Raw genomic sequence first — 12,558 nt, 5'->3', positions numbered from 1 at the left:
GAAATCCAGCTCCTACAAAAGTTGGTCATCCCCAAAAATGACATTGTTTGCTTCTTAGTTCTAGGTTTGGGTGCTTGTAGAATAGCTGTTTTTCTATTTTCGTCCAAATGTTTTCACTCATGTGACAAGTTACAGTATATCCTAGGTATTTAACCGTACACTGCCATAGTTGCAATTTTTCTTTACTAACTTGATGCCCTTGTTCAGCTAAGAACTTTAGCATTGCTACTGTGTCCGTTTTGCATTCTTCCTTGCTCCTAGATGCTATGAGAATGTCATCTACATAGGCTATGCCAGACCAGTGGCTGATTACAAGAACACAGATCAGATCCTTTTTTATTTTATTTTATCATTTTATTTTGCATTTCAGGCAGTCCAGGACGGGGGTGTGTGAATGCGGGGTTGTATGAATGTGGGGTTGGGTGGGGTTTCGGGGCGGGATGCCATCTCTTTGGTTTTTTTCATTTCCTGTTTGTTTCTCCCCTATCTCTCTCTCTCTCTCTCTCTCTCTCTCTATCACAACCTATGATGCCATTTGTTCTAACCTACATTGCTGTTTGACATCATCCTGTAAGTTCTGTATGTACCCTATGACTTCATTGCAACTCCAGCCCACTTGTATGCTACCTCAGGGTCTATGTATAAAGTTCAACAACAATAGTAGGGATATCACAACCTGCCTCCCTTCTCTCTATCTCTCTCTCTCCTCTTTCCCCTCTTTCTATATAAAAAATGATCTCCAGATCTTAGTGAAAACCCTCTGAGGTACAACCTCGGGGAGACTGACAATTCGGACCCTTCAAACGGAGAGCTGGACTAGTACCCCCCTGTTACTAGGGGAGACTTGCGGATCGAACAACACATATCCCTCAAATTTGGTTACGGGATTGCAACTGTCAGTTAAAAGTCAATTAAGATAAATTAATAAATGATTTGGTAATTACATATGCCTCCACATTGAATCATAGCCCAAGAAATTGACAGAACAATGTAAATCCTTTTCATTATTGTTTCCCTCAGCAAAGAGAAGCGGCAACCCGTTGTCAGTGACAGCCTACAAGGGAAACTACACCTGTTTTGAATCACGGCAAATGGCCAAAATTTACACAATTTCCCAAACTTATCAACAATCACAGGAACTATTTGGCTTCCTGGTTTCTGAACCACACTGACATGAGAGCAGACTAGATTGCAGACTAGATTGTTCCAGATGGCAGTTTAAGCAATTTATTTACTTTGTGGCACTGGACACCGAAAATAGAATTTATGGAAAAATAAGTGTTTACAATAGACAGATAAACAGATTGTTATAAAAATCATCAGCACTCCAAACCATAGCCAAAACATTAGTTTATATTAGTGCTGTCAAAGTTAACGCGTTAATTTTGGCGATTAATTTTAAACTTTTAATGCGTTAAAAAGTTTTAACGCAATTAACGCGGTTTTGTTTACTTCCGGTGGTGGCTGACCCACAACCTTTGGTCACTTGCGCGGGCAACCATCTTTTCTTATTAAAAGAGAGTCATTGGCAGAAAGATGGCGAACGACGGACTTTTAGGGGGAAAGTTTCTGTATAAAAAGTTGTCCGACGGCTCTTTGGATAAAACAAAAGCAATTTGCACAGTGTGCAAAGCCGAATTCAACTACCACAGAAGTACCACCTCTTTGGCGTATCACCTGAGAGCAAAACACCCCGCTGCAAGTACCTCCACAGGACCTCGCCAGGCTACTCTACAGGAGTGTGGCACTCGTGGGCGAATGACGAAACCCGTGAGTGAAAGGTTAACCAATTCTTTGGTTACTTGGATTGTTAAAAACTGCCGCCCAGTTAGCACAGTAGAGGATGATGGACTGAGAGAAGTACTTCGTGTTGCATCGGGAGATACCTCTTATAATTTACCCTTGAGAGGAACCATCGTGTCAAGAATACACACGTTGTATGAGGATGAGAAGGCACAGCGGACGAACATGCTTCAGCACGCAAAGCACGTCGCTGTCATAGGTGACCACTGGACGTCTGTCTATGGAAAGGAAAGATACTATCTTTCCTTTCTTTTTTGAATTTACACTGTTCATTAAAATGTTTTTTGAATTTAAATGTACTTTCTTTGTGTTTATTCTACATTCATTTGATGATTTTACATTAAAAGATATTCATTATAAGCTTCAGTCTTAAGTAGAAAAATGCAATTAATTTCTTGATAGATTAATCGCGATTAATCGCGATTAATTACAGAAATTTGTGCGATTAATTAGTTAATTTTTTTTAATCGATTGACAGCCCTAGTTTATATTTTAGTCAATGATGTTAACATATCTCTACTGTATCAATGCGTGATACAGTAGATCAACAAAGTTAGTAGAGCAGCACATTTTTATAATCCAGCCTGTAACTGCTATTTCATTATCCATTGCACATTAAATGCGTCCTGATCAGTGACTAATAATATGCCACAAAAACCGAGAAGACTGGAGGGGCCTTTACTTTTATTGCTCCCAGTGTTTGTTTTATCTCTCACTGCTTTTACACTTTGGTGGATTGGCTCCTCCACACACACTTTGTTTGCACAGCAATAAGCAAGCAATGAGCTGTCGGGTGACTTTAACAACAAGCTACTTCACTGTTTGTTTGAAGTGACGCTACCAAAAATGCCTCTGAAAAATGACTTCTGAGTCATCCTGACTGTCGCCACACCTCCACCAGCTGCGAAAGCGCTCTTCTATCTGAATAATGTAAAAGGCACAATAGAAAACCACATTACATACTGTATCAGTCTCTTTACTGTGTCTTTATACTCACCCTAAAAGAGGTGAACACGATGTTAATGATTGTTAAAACAGGGCACTGCAACTCTAACATTAAATCACATATACACTATAAATAACTTAAATTGTAATTGTTCTACACTACATTTTTGACATGTCAACATATGCCATGAGAGTGCAGGCTGATCACAGATCAGACTCCATGTAATGTCACCATCTTCATCAGGGTGCAGGTGGACAGCTGCCTTTCCCTGCCCCCATCCCGTCACCAAGAGGCCTGGGCTCTAGCTTGTATAATATTCTGATTGGCTTTTGGCTTGGGCGTGGAAAGGGTCGGCCCACAACATATTGTTAATCATATCACAATCAGCTGTTTTGTACGTTCTACATACTGATCCGACAATCACCTGGAGAGGAAAAGCTGCAGATGTCATAATCTGAAACATCAGTGTAAAATTTTTACATCGAAGCCTTCTTCTAAGAAGAAAGCCTTTTATTTTAAAATTTATGGTGTTATAGCTACCTCACTTTAAGGCTACCTAATTCTATGCTTTAAGAGTTATTGTCGTTTCTACTGTGTATCATCACGTTTACAACTTGAATTACATCGCAAAAGCAGGTAAGACATTCTTTTCGACGCTTAAATGTGATGCTTAGGGTGTTTTGTGTGAACTGGGCATCAAAGTAAATATCAAACTACATCTGTCCGTGGCAGTGGGAAGGATCTGGTGCATTCCTCACACATCTGACTACATAAAATGTTGCCTTTCATAATGAATCATTGAACCTGCATTATCCAACCTTTGCTTGTTTTTGCCTTTGCCTAGGTGACATCGCCAAAAAACAGGTTATACTGTACACACAGGTGTCAAACTTAAGGCCTGCGGGCCAAATCCGGGTTAGGCCCGCCACGTCATTTTATGTGGCCCGTGAGAGCAAAATAAATGCCTATGCTGCTTATAAGCATACATTTTCCATAAACTACGTTTCCACAACGCATGTCGATTTTGTGTCCCGCGAAGTGATAGCATCCCGCCACTAAAATGCAGCGTTTCCACATCGGCGGCAGATCAGCGTGATTTTCAGAGGATAGATTCTCTGATATTTTAGTAAATTATTCCTTGTAACGCAGGGGTGCCCAATACGTCCGATCGCAACCGTCCGATCGCAATCGACCGGTCGATCGCGAAGGTAATGTGGGTAGATCGCATGGCATTCCAAAAAGAATTTTTTTTTTTGTTTTTTTTTTAGCATATCGTTAAAAGTTAGCCAACAGTCGGCCTCGGCACACTCATGGCCCTCATGTAATGGTCTATGAGAATAAACTAGAGAAGTGCACAAGACAGTGTTGTACAGAACTCAAATGCAAATGCAAATAAAATATCAAATAAAGATGTAAGTGAACTGACACCCTATGGTGCTCACTGTATTGGTGCACATACACACACACACGCCCCCCCTTTTCTAGTAACGAGAGAAGAGATGATGATGACGACGAGAAGACCAGAGCCATGCAAAATCATTTTCTCTGCACAAAGGAGACTGTGCATTCATTAGTTATTATTACTGTAATGTTGTAATCTGTTATCTGATTTACTAAGCAAATCACCAGACACGGGGCGAACGCTTAGACGTCTTAAACAACACTAGATGGCGCTTCACAATTACTTATTCAGGACCTTTAACATTGCACTTTGGATCCAGCTTCTGTGATGACAGAAATGTCCACATAAGTGTTTTTCATTCTAAGTTTGCGGTACTTCTTGTAACTTTGCTGTCTGGCTGACAACCCGCGTCAAGTTGGCACAAATGCAGAAATGAAGCGTTCACGTCAAATAAGTGAACTTGAACCTGCTTTTTTGGTCTTTTTTGATAATAACAAACTATTAAACTCAAAACACGAGTGTTAGCATATGCAAATTCTAAAATAATTACAGTAAGTGATTAAAAGGTGAGTGATTATAGAGATAAAAGTAGTGGATGTGATGGGTATAAAGGTAAATAGGTGGGTGTTTATTATATGTTATTTCTCTTAAATATTTCAGTAGAGTACACATGAATGTGTCATTTTCAGTAAACAGACCTATATTTTGAAGACACCTTGAAGGAAGGTTATTTAACTGGGTGGAGAGAAACAAAACCCCGGCATTTTTCACCGCGCCGCTGACATCAGCTGAAACCTACAGGGGGAACCAAAGACACGAAGCCCGCAGTTTTCCTTTCTGCTCGTCGTCTGCTAATATTTGTCCACTCCTCGGAGCATCATGGACACTCGGGAGCGACCATTAGCTGCGGATTACACTGCCAATGGCGGCTTCAAAACACCGGAGACGAAAGTGTCGGTGGTCGGTGGGCAGCTAGACTACATGCGATGGGGAGTGGAAGAAACGTGCCAGTACCTGCGAGTAGAAGGACTCAGAACATGGGAGGATAAATTTAGAGCTTAGATTTTAAATTATTGGTTGATACATGACGTTTTCATAGTATGCCTGTTTTGACTTAACTATGTCTAAATCTCATATTTGGACTTATTTTTGTGTGCTAACCTGGCTAACAACAACAACACAACTGGTCGCGTGTATGTCAATGTAATATGCAAACTGTTAATAGTAAAAAAAAAAAGAAAAAAAAAAAACTGTCTAATCTAGACGCAAAAAAAATCACCGGCGTCGGGCTTCGTTACCTGGGGCATGCTGAGCTGGAGAAGATGGGCATAGAGTGAGTGTGTCCCCGCTTTATCCAGGATGATGTTGGGGTGTCAAAGTGTAACACAGCGACATAAATAAGAAGGAGAAACTGCAGCTCCTGAACTTTGTGTCTCTTTTTCACCATTGCTCACTTTTCTCTTCAGGTGTCTCGGTGTTCGCCTACAAATCCTCCACAGTCTCAGGAAGCTGTGGCAGGTTGGAATGGAGTCATACAAGGTGAAACATGGAGCCCACATGCATTGATTTTGGTTATATTTTATCGATATCCTCATGCTAAATTGTGAAGGTGGTGTGAAGGCTATCAGTCTATCCAGGGCTGGCCCTGGGTGATTTGGAGCCCTGGGCGAAAGTGTAAATTGGAGCCCCCTCGCCCCCCGCCCCCTCATTCAAACCAGCAATGACACACAAATAAATATTTTTTCCTTTTTTGTATTTATATTAATAACACGCCACACAACCTATAAAAACTTAACAAAGAATGATAAATAGATAAATAAATAACAGTGCAAAGTAGAGTGCAGTGCAATTGTTTTGTGCAAACTGAAATTATGTCAAATTATGTGGAGTCATGTATGATATTAAAAATTGAAAAACAAAACTAATACAAATCTAGATTTCTTGTAAACTCTGGTGGTCATTAACATTATTCACACATAACACAAACAGTGTGCAAAAAAGAAAGTCTCTTAACTAACAAAATAACTTTACCATAACAACAAATACTTAAAACTGTACACGCCTGGCCGCCAATAGTCGCATCAAACGACAGCTGCCTGGACACTTCTTGATTAATACTTATAAGTGCAAGTCCATTTAGGCGCTCTTGAGACATTGTGGACCTTAAATAGTTTTTTATGAGCTTAAGCTTGGAGAAGCTTCTCTCAGCTGATGCCACAGTGACTGGGATGGTCGCAGCTATTCTGAGTGCTACCCAGATGTTGGGATAGATCTCCTTGAGTTGTTTTTCCTCAAAGAAAAGTTCCATGATAGTCATTTTGGGTTTTGGCCAGGTGGGAAATGACTGCATCTCCACTACCAGTTGTTGCTCATCTATGTCTGACTGGTCTCCACAGGTCAATGTATTGCACAGTTCTTTGGTTTGTTTTTTTACTTCATCTGGAGGCAGATTGGGAAAGTTGATGAGCACATCGAAGTTATTGGCAACATCACTTATCATCTCTGTTCTCTCCCTCAATGATGCAATGGTCATATCTACAACTGCATTGAAAAAGGTCACCTCCATTTTTTTCATGGCATCTGTTAGGGATTCATCTGGAGCCTCGTAAGAGAATTGCCTCTTGGTAGTTCTCAGTCTCTTTTGTTTCAGTGCAGCAACAACATTCATCTCCTCACACAGATCTCATCTCGCATGGGCAATAGACTATCTATTGTGATATGAGAGTTTCCAGGAGCTTGTACCATAAACAGTGTTTCTTGGTGCAAACAAAAGATTTCAGGGTCAGTGACTGAAACTTCACACCCACACAAGATGGGAAAGTGAACATGTCACCACAAAATGTAAACTGTTTTCGTTTCTTCCCACTGGTAGTGACTTATACATTGAGTGTGTTGAGGTGACTGTGTCTGTTTTGTCTCCTTTGTGCTGCCAGGTGTTTAATGATCCCATCCATGGTCATGTGGCGTTCCACCAACTTCTCATCAAAATCATAGACACGCCACAGTTCCAAAGACTTCGCTACATCAAGCAGCTTGGAGGAGCTTCTTTTGTCTTTCCTGGAGCCTCACACAAGCGCTTTGAGCACAGCATTGGGTATTTATTCACACACTCTCTGTATGAAAGTGTGTGTTTACAATGGTTATTCGTGGACTAAATCACAGGAATCTGTTTGCAATAAAGGTCCCATGGTCACAGTAATGTGGTATATGTCGGGACAAATAAGTATTGAACACGTCACCATTTTTCTCAGTAAATATATTTCTTAAGGTGGTATTGTCATGAAAATTTCACCAGATGTTTTGATATACAGTATATCCAAGTCACAAGTATGGTCGGATTACATTTACATTTGTTTCAGAACTGTTCCAGTTATGGGACTTTTGTTGTGCTTTGTGCTGGTGCAGGGTGGGGCACCTTGCAGGTGAGCTTGTGAAGGCTCTGCAAAAGAGGCAGCCAGAACTCGATATCGATCACAGGGACATCCTCTGTGTGCAGATCGCTGGTCTGTGCCATGACCTTGGTGAGTGAAACACTGGTGACAAGTGAGAATGGAAATTTTGTCATTGTTTTTTTTTAAATGTATTTCTAAGTGATATGAAACACAATTCTCTGTATCCCTCCATATCAGGACATGGGCCCTTTTCCCATATGTTTGATAAGAGTTTCATCCCCAAAGCACGTCCAGATAAGAAATGGAAGGTAAGAACGTCTGCCATATTACCAGCACAAACAGAAACTTGGACAGTGTTTGTTCATTTTTTTTTATATATATCATAACATATATTTGGCACTTCGCAGCACATTGCCCAATGCCTTTGAGGCACTGATCGAAAAGCCAGAGCTTTGGGCCTATGAGATATTGTATGTGATATCGGGTTATAGAAAGTGACTTGACTTGACTTGAACACTTTATGGCATCAAGGAGAAATTGAAGGAAAAGTCTGTATGAGTCGTGCCAAAAATGAAGTTTGGCACTGACGGATTGGACTCTACCTTACCATACTGTTACAAATTAAACTCTAAAAAGAAATGGGTAGAGGTGCCACTTCTGCACAAGGAGGCTCCGTCATTTTATTCAAAGTATTAAGGTTTTATTGTGTGCTACCCAAATAATGTTGCAAGACAAAAGCAGTTAAATATAGAGAGAATACAGAATATAGACTGTGAACATGTTTTCTTTTTGTCTACATGTACACTAATACAAATACACTACTCACAAAAAGTTAGGGATATTTGGCTTTCGGGTGAAATTTCAGGATGAACCTAAAATGCACTATAACCTTTACAGGTGAACTTAATGTGACCTTCTCTAAACTATTGAATGCACATGTCCAACTGTTCAATGTTTCAGTACTTTTTGCACAACTTGCTGTTCTCTAACAAGGAGCTTAACGGTAAAATTCACAACATGTGTTTGATCCATGAATCGACCAATAAATGTGCAAACCCTTTGTACAAACAAAGGGTTGTCTGGTGACAACAGTGGCTGATGCATAGCGCTCTCCTTGACGTCCCCAACATCTTTGGCGGCCATCATTTCTGCTCAAGGTGAATCGACTTTCATCAGAGAACAGCACTAAGGCCCACTGGTCCCTCGTCTAGCGTAAATGCTCCATGGCCCATGCCAGACGATGACGCCTGTGCCTGGTGGTGTGGTCAGGTACCCTTGCAGGTCGTCTAGCACACAGACCACGCTGATGTAAACGGTTTCGAATGGTCTGACGTGACACTTGGGTGCCTCTCACCACCCTTAAATGTGCCTGGAGTTGAGTGGCATTCATCCTCCGGTTCCGCAGGGCACTGTTGACTATAAAGCATCATCAGTGTGGGATGTGGCCAAAGGACTTCCACTTCTATGCCTTTCTGTGACTCTTCCAGTCTCTCTGTATCTCTATTGCAACCTGCTGATGACACTCTGTGACACTCTAAGCTCAGTGGCCACTTCCGTCTGAGAACATCCTGTTTGAAGCCTTGCAATGGCGAGGTACTGTTGATCAGTTGTTAGGTGTCGTCTTGGTCTCATGATGTCAAAATGTGAACAGCATGATGAGGAGGACTGTTTAAATACCAATTCTGATTGAACCAGGACATTTATTGGTCGATTCATGGATCAAACACATACCGTGTTAACATTACCGTTAAGCTCCTTGTTAGAGAACTGCAAGTTGTGCAAAAAGTACTGAAACATTGAACAGTTGGACATGTGCATTCAATAGTTTAGAGAAGGTCACATTAAGTTCACCTGTAAAGGTTATAGTGCATTTTAGGTTCATCCTGATATTTCCCCCGAAAGCCAAATATCCCTAACTTTTTGTGAGTAGTGTATATCTATAAAAGAGCAAGTAGGCAACATGTCACTCTGAAACTTATGACCGCAGACCTGTTGACGCAGAAACGTGAGAGATAAGAGAGCCTGTCTAAGCTCCTTCTGTTTGTCCTGTTAGTCATTTTGGTTTCATTTTGTGTTTGTAAAGGGCCATGTCCCCATACTAACGTCTCTGGTTGTTACAGCATGAGCAGGCCTCTATCCACATGTTTAACTACTTGGTGGAGGATAACGACCTGAAGCCGGTGATGGAGCAGCATGGCTTGGTGCTCCCGGAGGATCTGGACTTCATCAAGGAGCAGATCGCTGGACCCATGGACACCTCCTCATCTCTGAGCACGAAAGTACCGGTCAGTCATACCAACATGACATCAGTTAGTCAGCAGCTACACCAGCCAATTTCATTTTGTGCCCTCATCTCCACAGTGGCCATATAAAGGCCGTACAGAGGACAAAGCCTTCCTCTATGATATAGTGGCCAACAAAAGAAATGGCATTGATGTGGATAAGTGGGACTACTTTGCCAGGTAAGGCTTATTGATCCTGGCCCCAACACAATTACAATATTCATAAACAAGATTCAGCATTTTCTGTACCATTCTGTTTTGTGCTTCTCCTTTCTTAGAGACTGCCACCACTTGGGGATCCAGAATAACTTTGACCACCGACGCTCCCTCATGTTTGCCAGAGTGATTAATGTGGACGGTCAGAAGCAAATCTGCACCAGAGACAAGGTGCTGAAGATTCATTTCTGCTGTAGGATTCAGTCAATTCAGATGTGAATAAAGTAACTAAAGGGGATTGTCTCAACAGGAGGTGGGCAATCTGTACGACATGTTCTACACAAGGAACTGCCTCCACAGAAGAGCCTACCAGCACAAAGTGGGCAACATCATAGAGTTCATGTGAGTCCCTCTCCATGCTGCATATATGTGCCTGATGCATCATTCACTGTGTAGTATGATGAACACTGATCGTGTGGTGGGTTTGCTCATCCAGGATCACAGAGGCTTTTTTAAAAGCAGATCAATTCATCCAGATTGAAGGCTCCACGTTCTCTCTCTCCACAGCCATTGATGACATGGAGGCCTACATCAAGCTGACAGGTCTACTTTGAGACATATGTCTGTTTTCTGTTTTGCCTGTCGTGGAGGATATGTGTTTGTGTGCCTCTGCTGTGATTATTTATACTGTAAATTGTGAAAATCACAGAATGTCTTTGTGAGCTGGATGGTGATCAGCCTCTCTTCATCCTGCAGATCATGTGTTTGAACAAATTCTCTACTCGTCTGACCAGAAACTGGCTGAGGCCAAGCAAATTCTGCAAGACGTCGTCCATCGACGCCTCTACAAGTGTCTGGGCCAGACTCAGGCAGACGAACCCATGACTGTCACCAAGGTGTGCGTTTGTCTTTGTCTTGATGTTTTCTGTCAAAAAGGATTTTATTTTTTCAAACAGCCCCACCCCCCATCCTTCTCTTATGCTCTTTCCGCCCAAAGGAGATGAGTAAGGAGTGGGAAGCTGATTTGGCTAAATCCTTCCCTCAGGGTGGCGTCCAGGTCCAGCTGCAACCGGAGGACTTTGTAGTTAGTGTAAGGTTTGAGTTGAATTGCTTTGATTCTTATGAAGTCCATTTTCTGATCATTGCAATGATTTCATATTCAGTTTTAGTCGTTGAAGCTTTTCCCTTCTACCTGCTCCTGTACCTAGATGAATATATAAACAGGCATCTTTGTCTCCTCCTCCTTCTTTAGGTCGTTGAGTTCAACTATGGAATGAAGGAAAAGAACCCAATAGACAAAGTGCGCTTCTACTCCAAGAATGATCTCACCACAGCCTATCAGATCCCGCAGGAACAGGTATATATATGTATATATGTACATGTATATATGTGTGTGTATGTGTGTATCCCACACACAGACTCTGTCACAGATGCCTTTCTGTCTCTGCTCATGTCATTAGTGTTACATTCATGGCTTTGTTTCAGGTTTCAAGGCTTCTCCCAGTGTGCTTCACTGAGCAGGTGATCAGGGTCTACTGCAAGAAGAGAGACCCCAAGAGCCTGAAGGCAGCCAAGAAGCATTTTGTGCAGTGGTGCATCAACATGAACTTCTCAAAACCTCAGGTCATTTATATATACATGTGTGTATAGTAATTTACAGGCCCTCAATGGTTATTTGGGAAAGTAAAAGTTGCTGTGTTAAGTCCAGAATCGGCCCATGAGCAGGGAACTAGCAATTCCAAAGTTACAATTATCTCAAATATCTCAAACTCTACACAGCTGTCACTACTGCTGCTCTGGGCGACGTAAAACACAAATCTGCTGGTCTAATTCATTTCTTTTCTCACACAGGATGGAGACATAATCGCTCCTGAGCTGGGGGCAGTTTGAGTGAAAACATCTATTTTTCTACCAGATAAATGTTTTCCTGAGAAGGTAAAGGTGGGTTTTACCTCAAAAAGAAATTACATGACAAATAAATAATAATAAATAAATACAAGGGGTGCATAACTATACTTTACTACTTCAGGGCCTTTTTTATATTGTGTGTTTTTAAATACACAAAATAGATCTTTGTTTTAGTTTGAAATCGCAGTTATTTTACTCAGTTCCTCCTCTGTCTTTCTCATTTTAAGTCCTTGTTTGTACCATGTTGGAACCCATGTGTTTCATATCTCATAATATAATATCAAATTATAATATTCATCCAACAATCATATTCAACAAAGAGTTCTTCTCAGGTTTTAATAATGTTCTAAGGAGTTGTGTGCATATACTTTGAGTAGTTTCATGATACTGGTGGTGGTAGTCAGGCATTTAAAATGAGTATTTAATTGGGGGCTTTGGTTTGGTTTTATGACAGTTTATGTTGAATGTTAATAAACTTATTTGGCCCATGTACGTGTTTGAGGTTTTTCAGGTAGTTTGGTGTGTGTGTGCTGCTTTATTTATTGTACTTGTGTTTCCAACAACCTATCCTCATCACTGGCTGTGGTTTTTGTTACATCATTGATAATGTTCTGCTACCAAAACGTACCAATTTGGTTAAATTGCGGTTGACTGTTGCACTATTTTCCC

General features: G+C 41.2%; 1 protein-coding gene and 1 long non-coding RNA gene across 3 annotated transcripts; one reads left to right on the top strand and one right to left on the bottom strand.

The window, feature by feature from the left end:
• Window positions 1-1,536: 1,536 nt before the first annotated feature.
• Window positions 1,537-1,894, bottom strand: LOC143013233 (uncharacterized). The gene is made up of 2 exons (XR_012965123.1): window positions 1,651-1,894; window positions 1,537-1,592 (listed from the first exon to the last, which is right to left on the bottom strand). It is a non-coding gene; the product is annotated as an uncharacterized LOC143013233 (long non-coding RNA).
• Window positions 1,895-5,344: 3,450 nt separating this feature from the next.
• Window positions 5,345-12,314, top strand: LOC143013526 (deoxynucleoside triphosphate triphosphohydrolase SAMHD1-like). Of its 2 annotated transcripts, none has more exons than XM_076167191.1 (15): window positions 5,345-5,484; window positions 5,618-5,690; window positions 7,085-7,245; window positions 7,557-7,672; window positions 7,781-7,851; window positions 9,664-9,822; window positions 9,905-10,005; window positions 10,104-10,212; window positions 10,292-10,383; window positions 10,478-10,584; window positions 10,738-10,877; window positions 10,979-11,071; window positions 11,234-11,338; window positions 11,467-11,604; window positions 11,833-12,314. In XM_076167191.1, the coding sequence occupies exons 1-15, from the start codon at window positions 5,360-5,362 to the stop codon at window positions 11,869-11,871; spliced, it is 1,629 nt and encodes a 542-aa protein (XP_076023306.1). In that variant the 5' UTR covers window positions 5,345-5,359; the 3' UTR covers window positions 11,872-12,314. The 2 variants fall into 2 exon arrangements, with proteins under 2 accessions (XP_076023306.1, XP_076023305.1); XM_076167190.1 differs by having other exon boundaries at window positions 9,664-9,828.
• Window positions 12,315-12,558: the final 244 nt, after the last annotated feature.

The sequence above is a fragment of the Genypterus blacodes genome, unplaced genomic scaffold (assembly GCF_046128005.1).
Source record: "Genypterus blacodes isolate CSIRO-AG114 ecotype Tasmania unplaced genomic scaffold, CSIRO-AGI_Gbla_v1 ptg000156l_1, whole genome shotgun sequence".
Classification (NCBI taxonomy): Eukaryota; Metazoa; Chordata; class Actinopteri; order Ophidiiformes; family Ophidiidae; genus Genypterus; species Genypterus blacodes.
Note: the sequence above shows the minus strand (reverse complement) of the source record. Positions and strands in the feature narration are given on the sequence as shown.

Excerpts from the sequence above, each read along its gene's own strand:
- LOC143013526 (XM_076167190.1), top strand. The coding sequence starts at position 5,360 with ATGCAAACTGTTAATAGTAAAAAAAAAAAGAAAAAAAAAAAACTGTCT. Across the intron at positions 10,878-10,978 it reads AACCCATGACTGTCACCAAG|GAGATGAGTAAGGAGTGGGA; the intron begins GTGTGCGTTTGT and ends TTCCGCCCAAAG. Across the intron at positions 11,072-11,233 it reads CGGAGGACTTTGTAGTTAGT|GTCGTTGAGTTCAACTATGG; the intron begins GTAAGGTTTGAG and ends CTCCTTCTTTAG.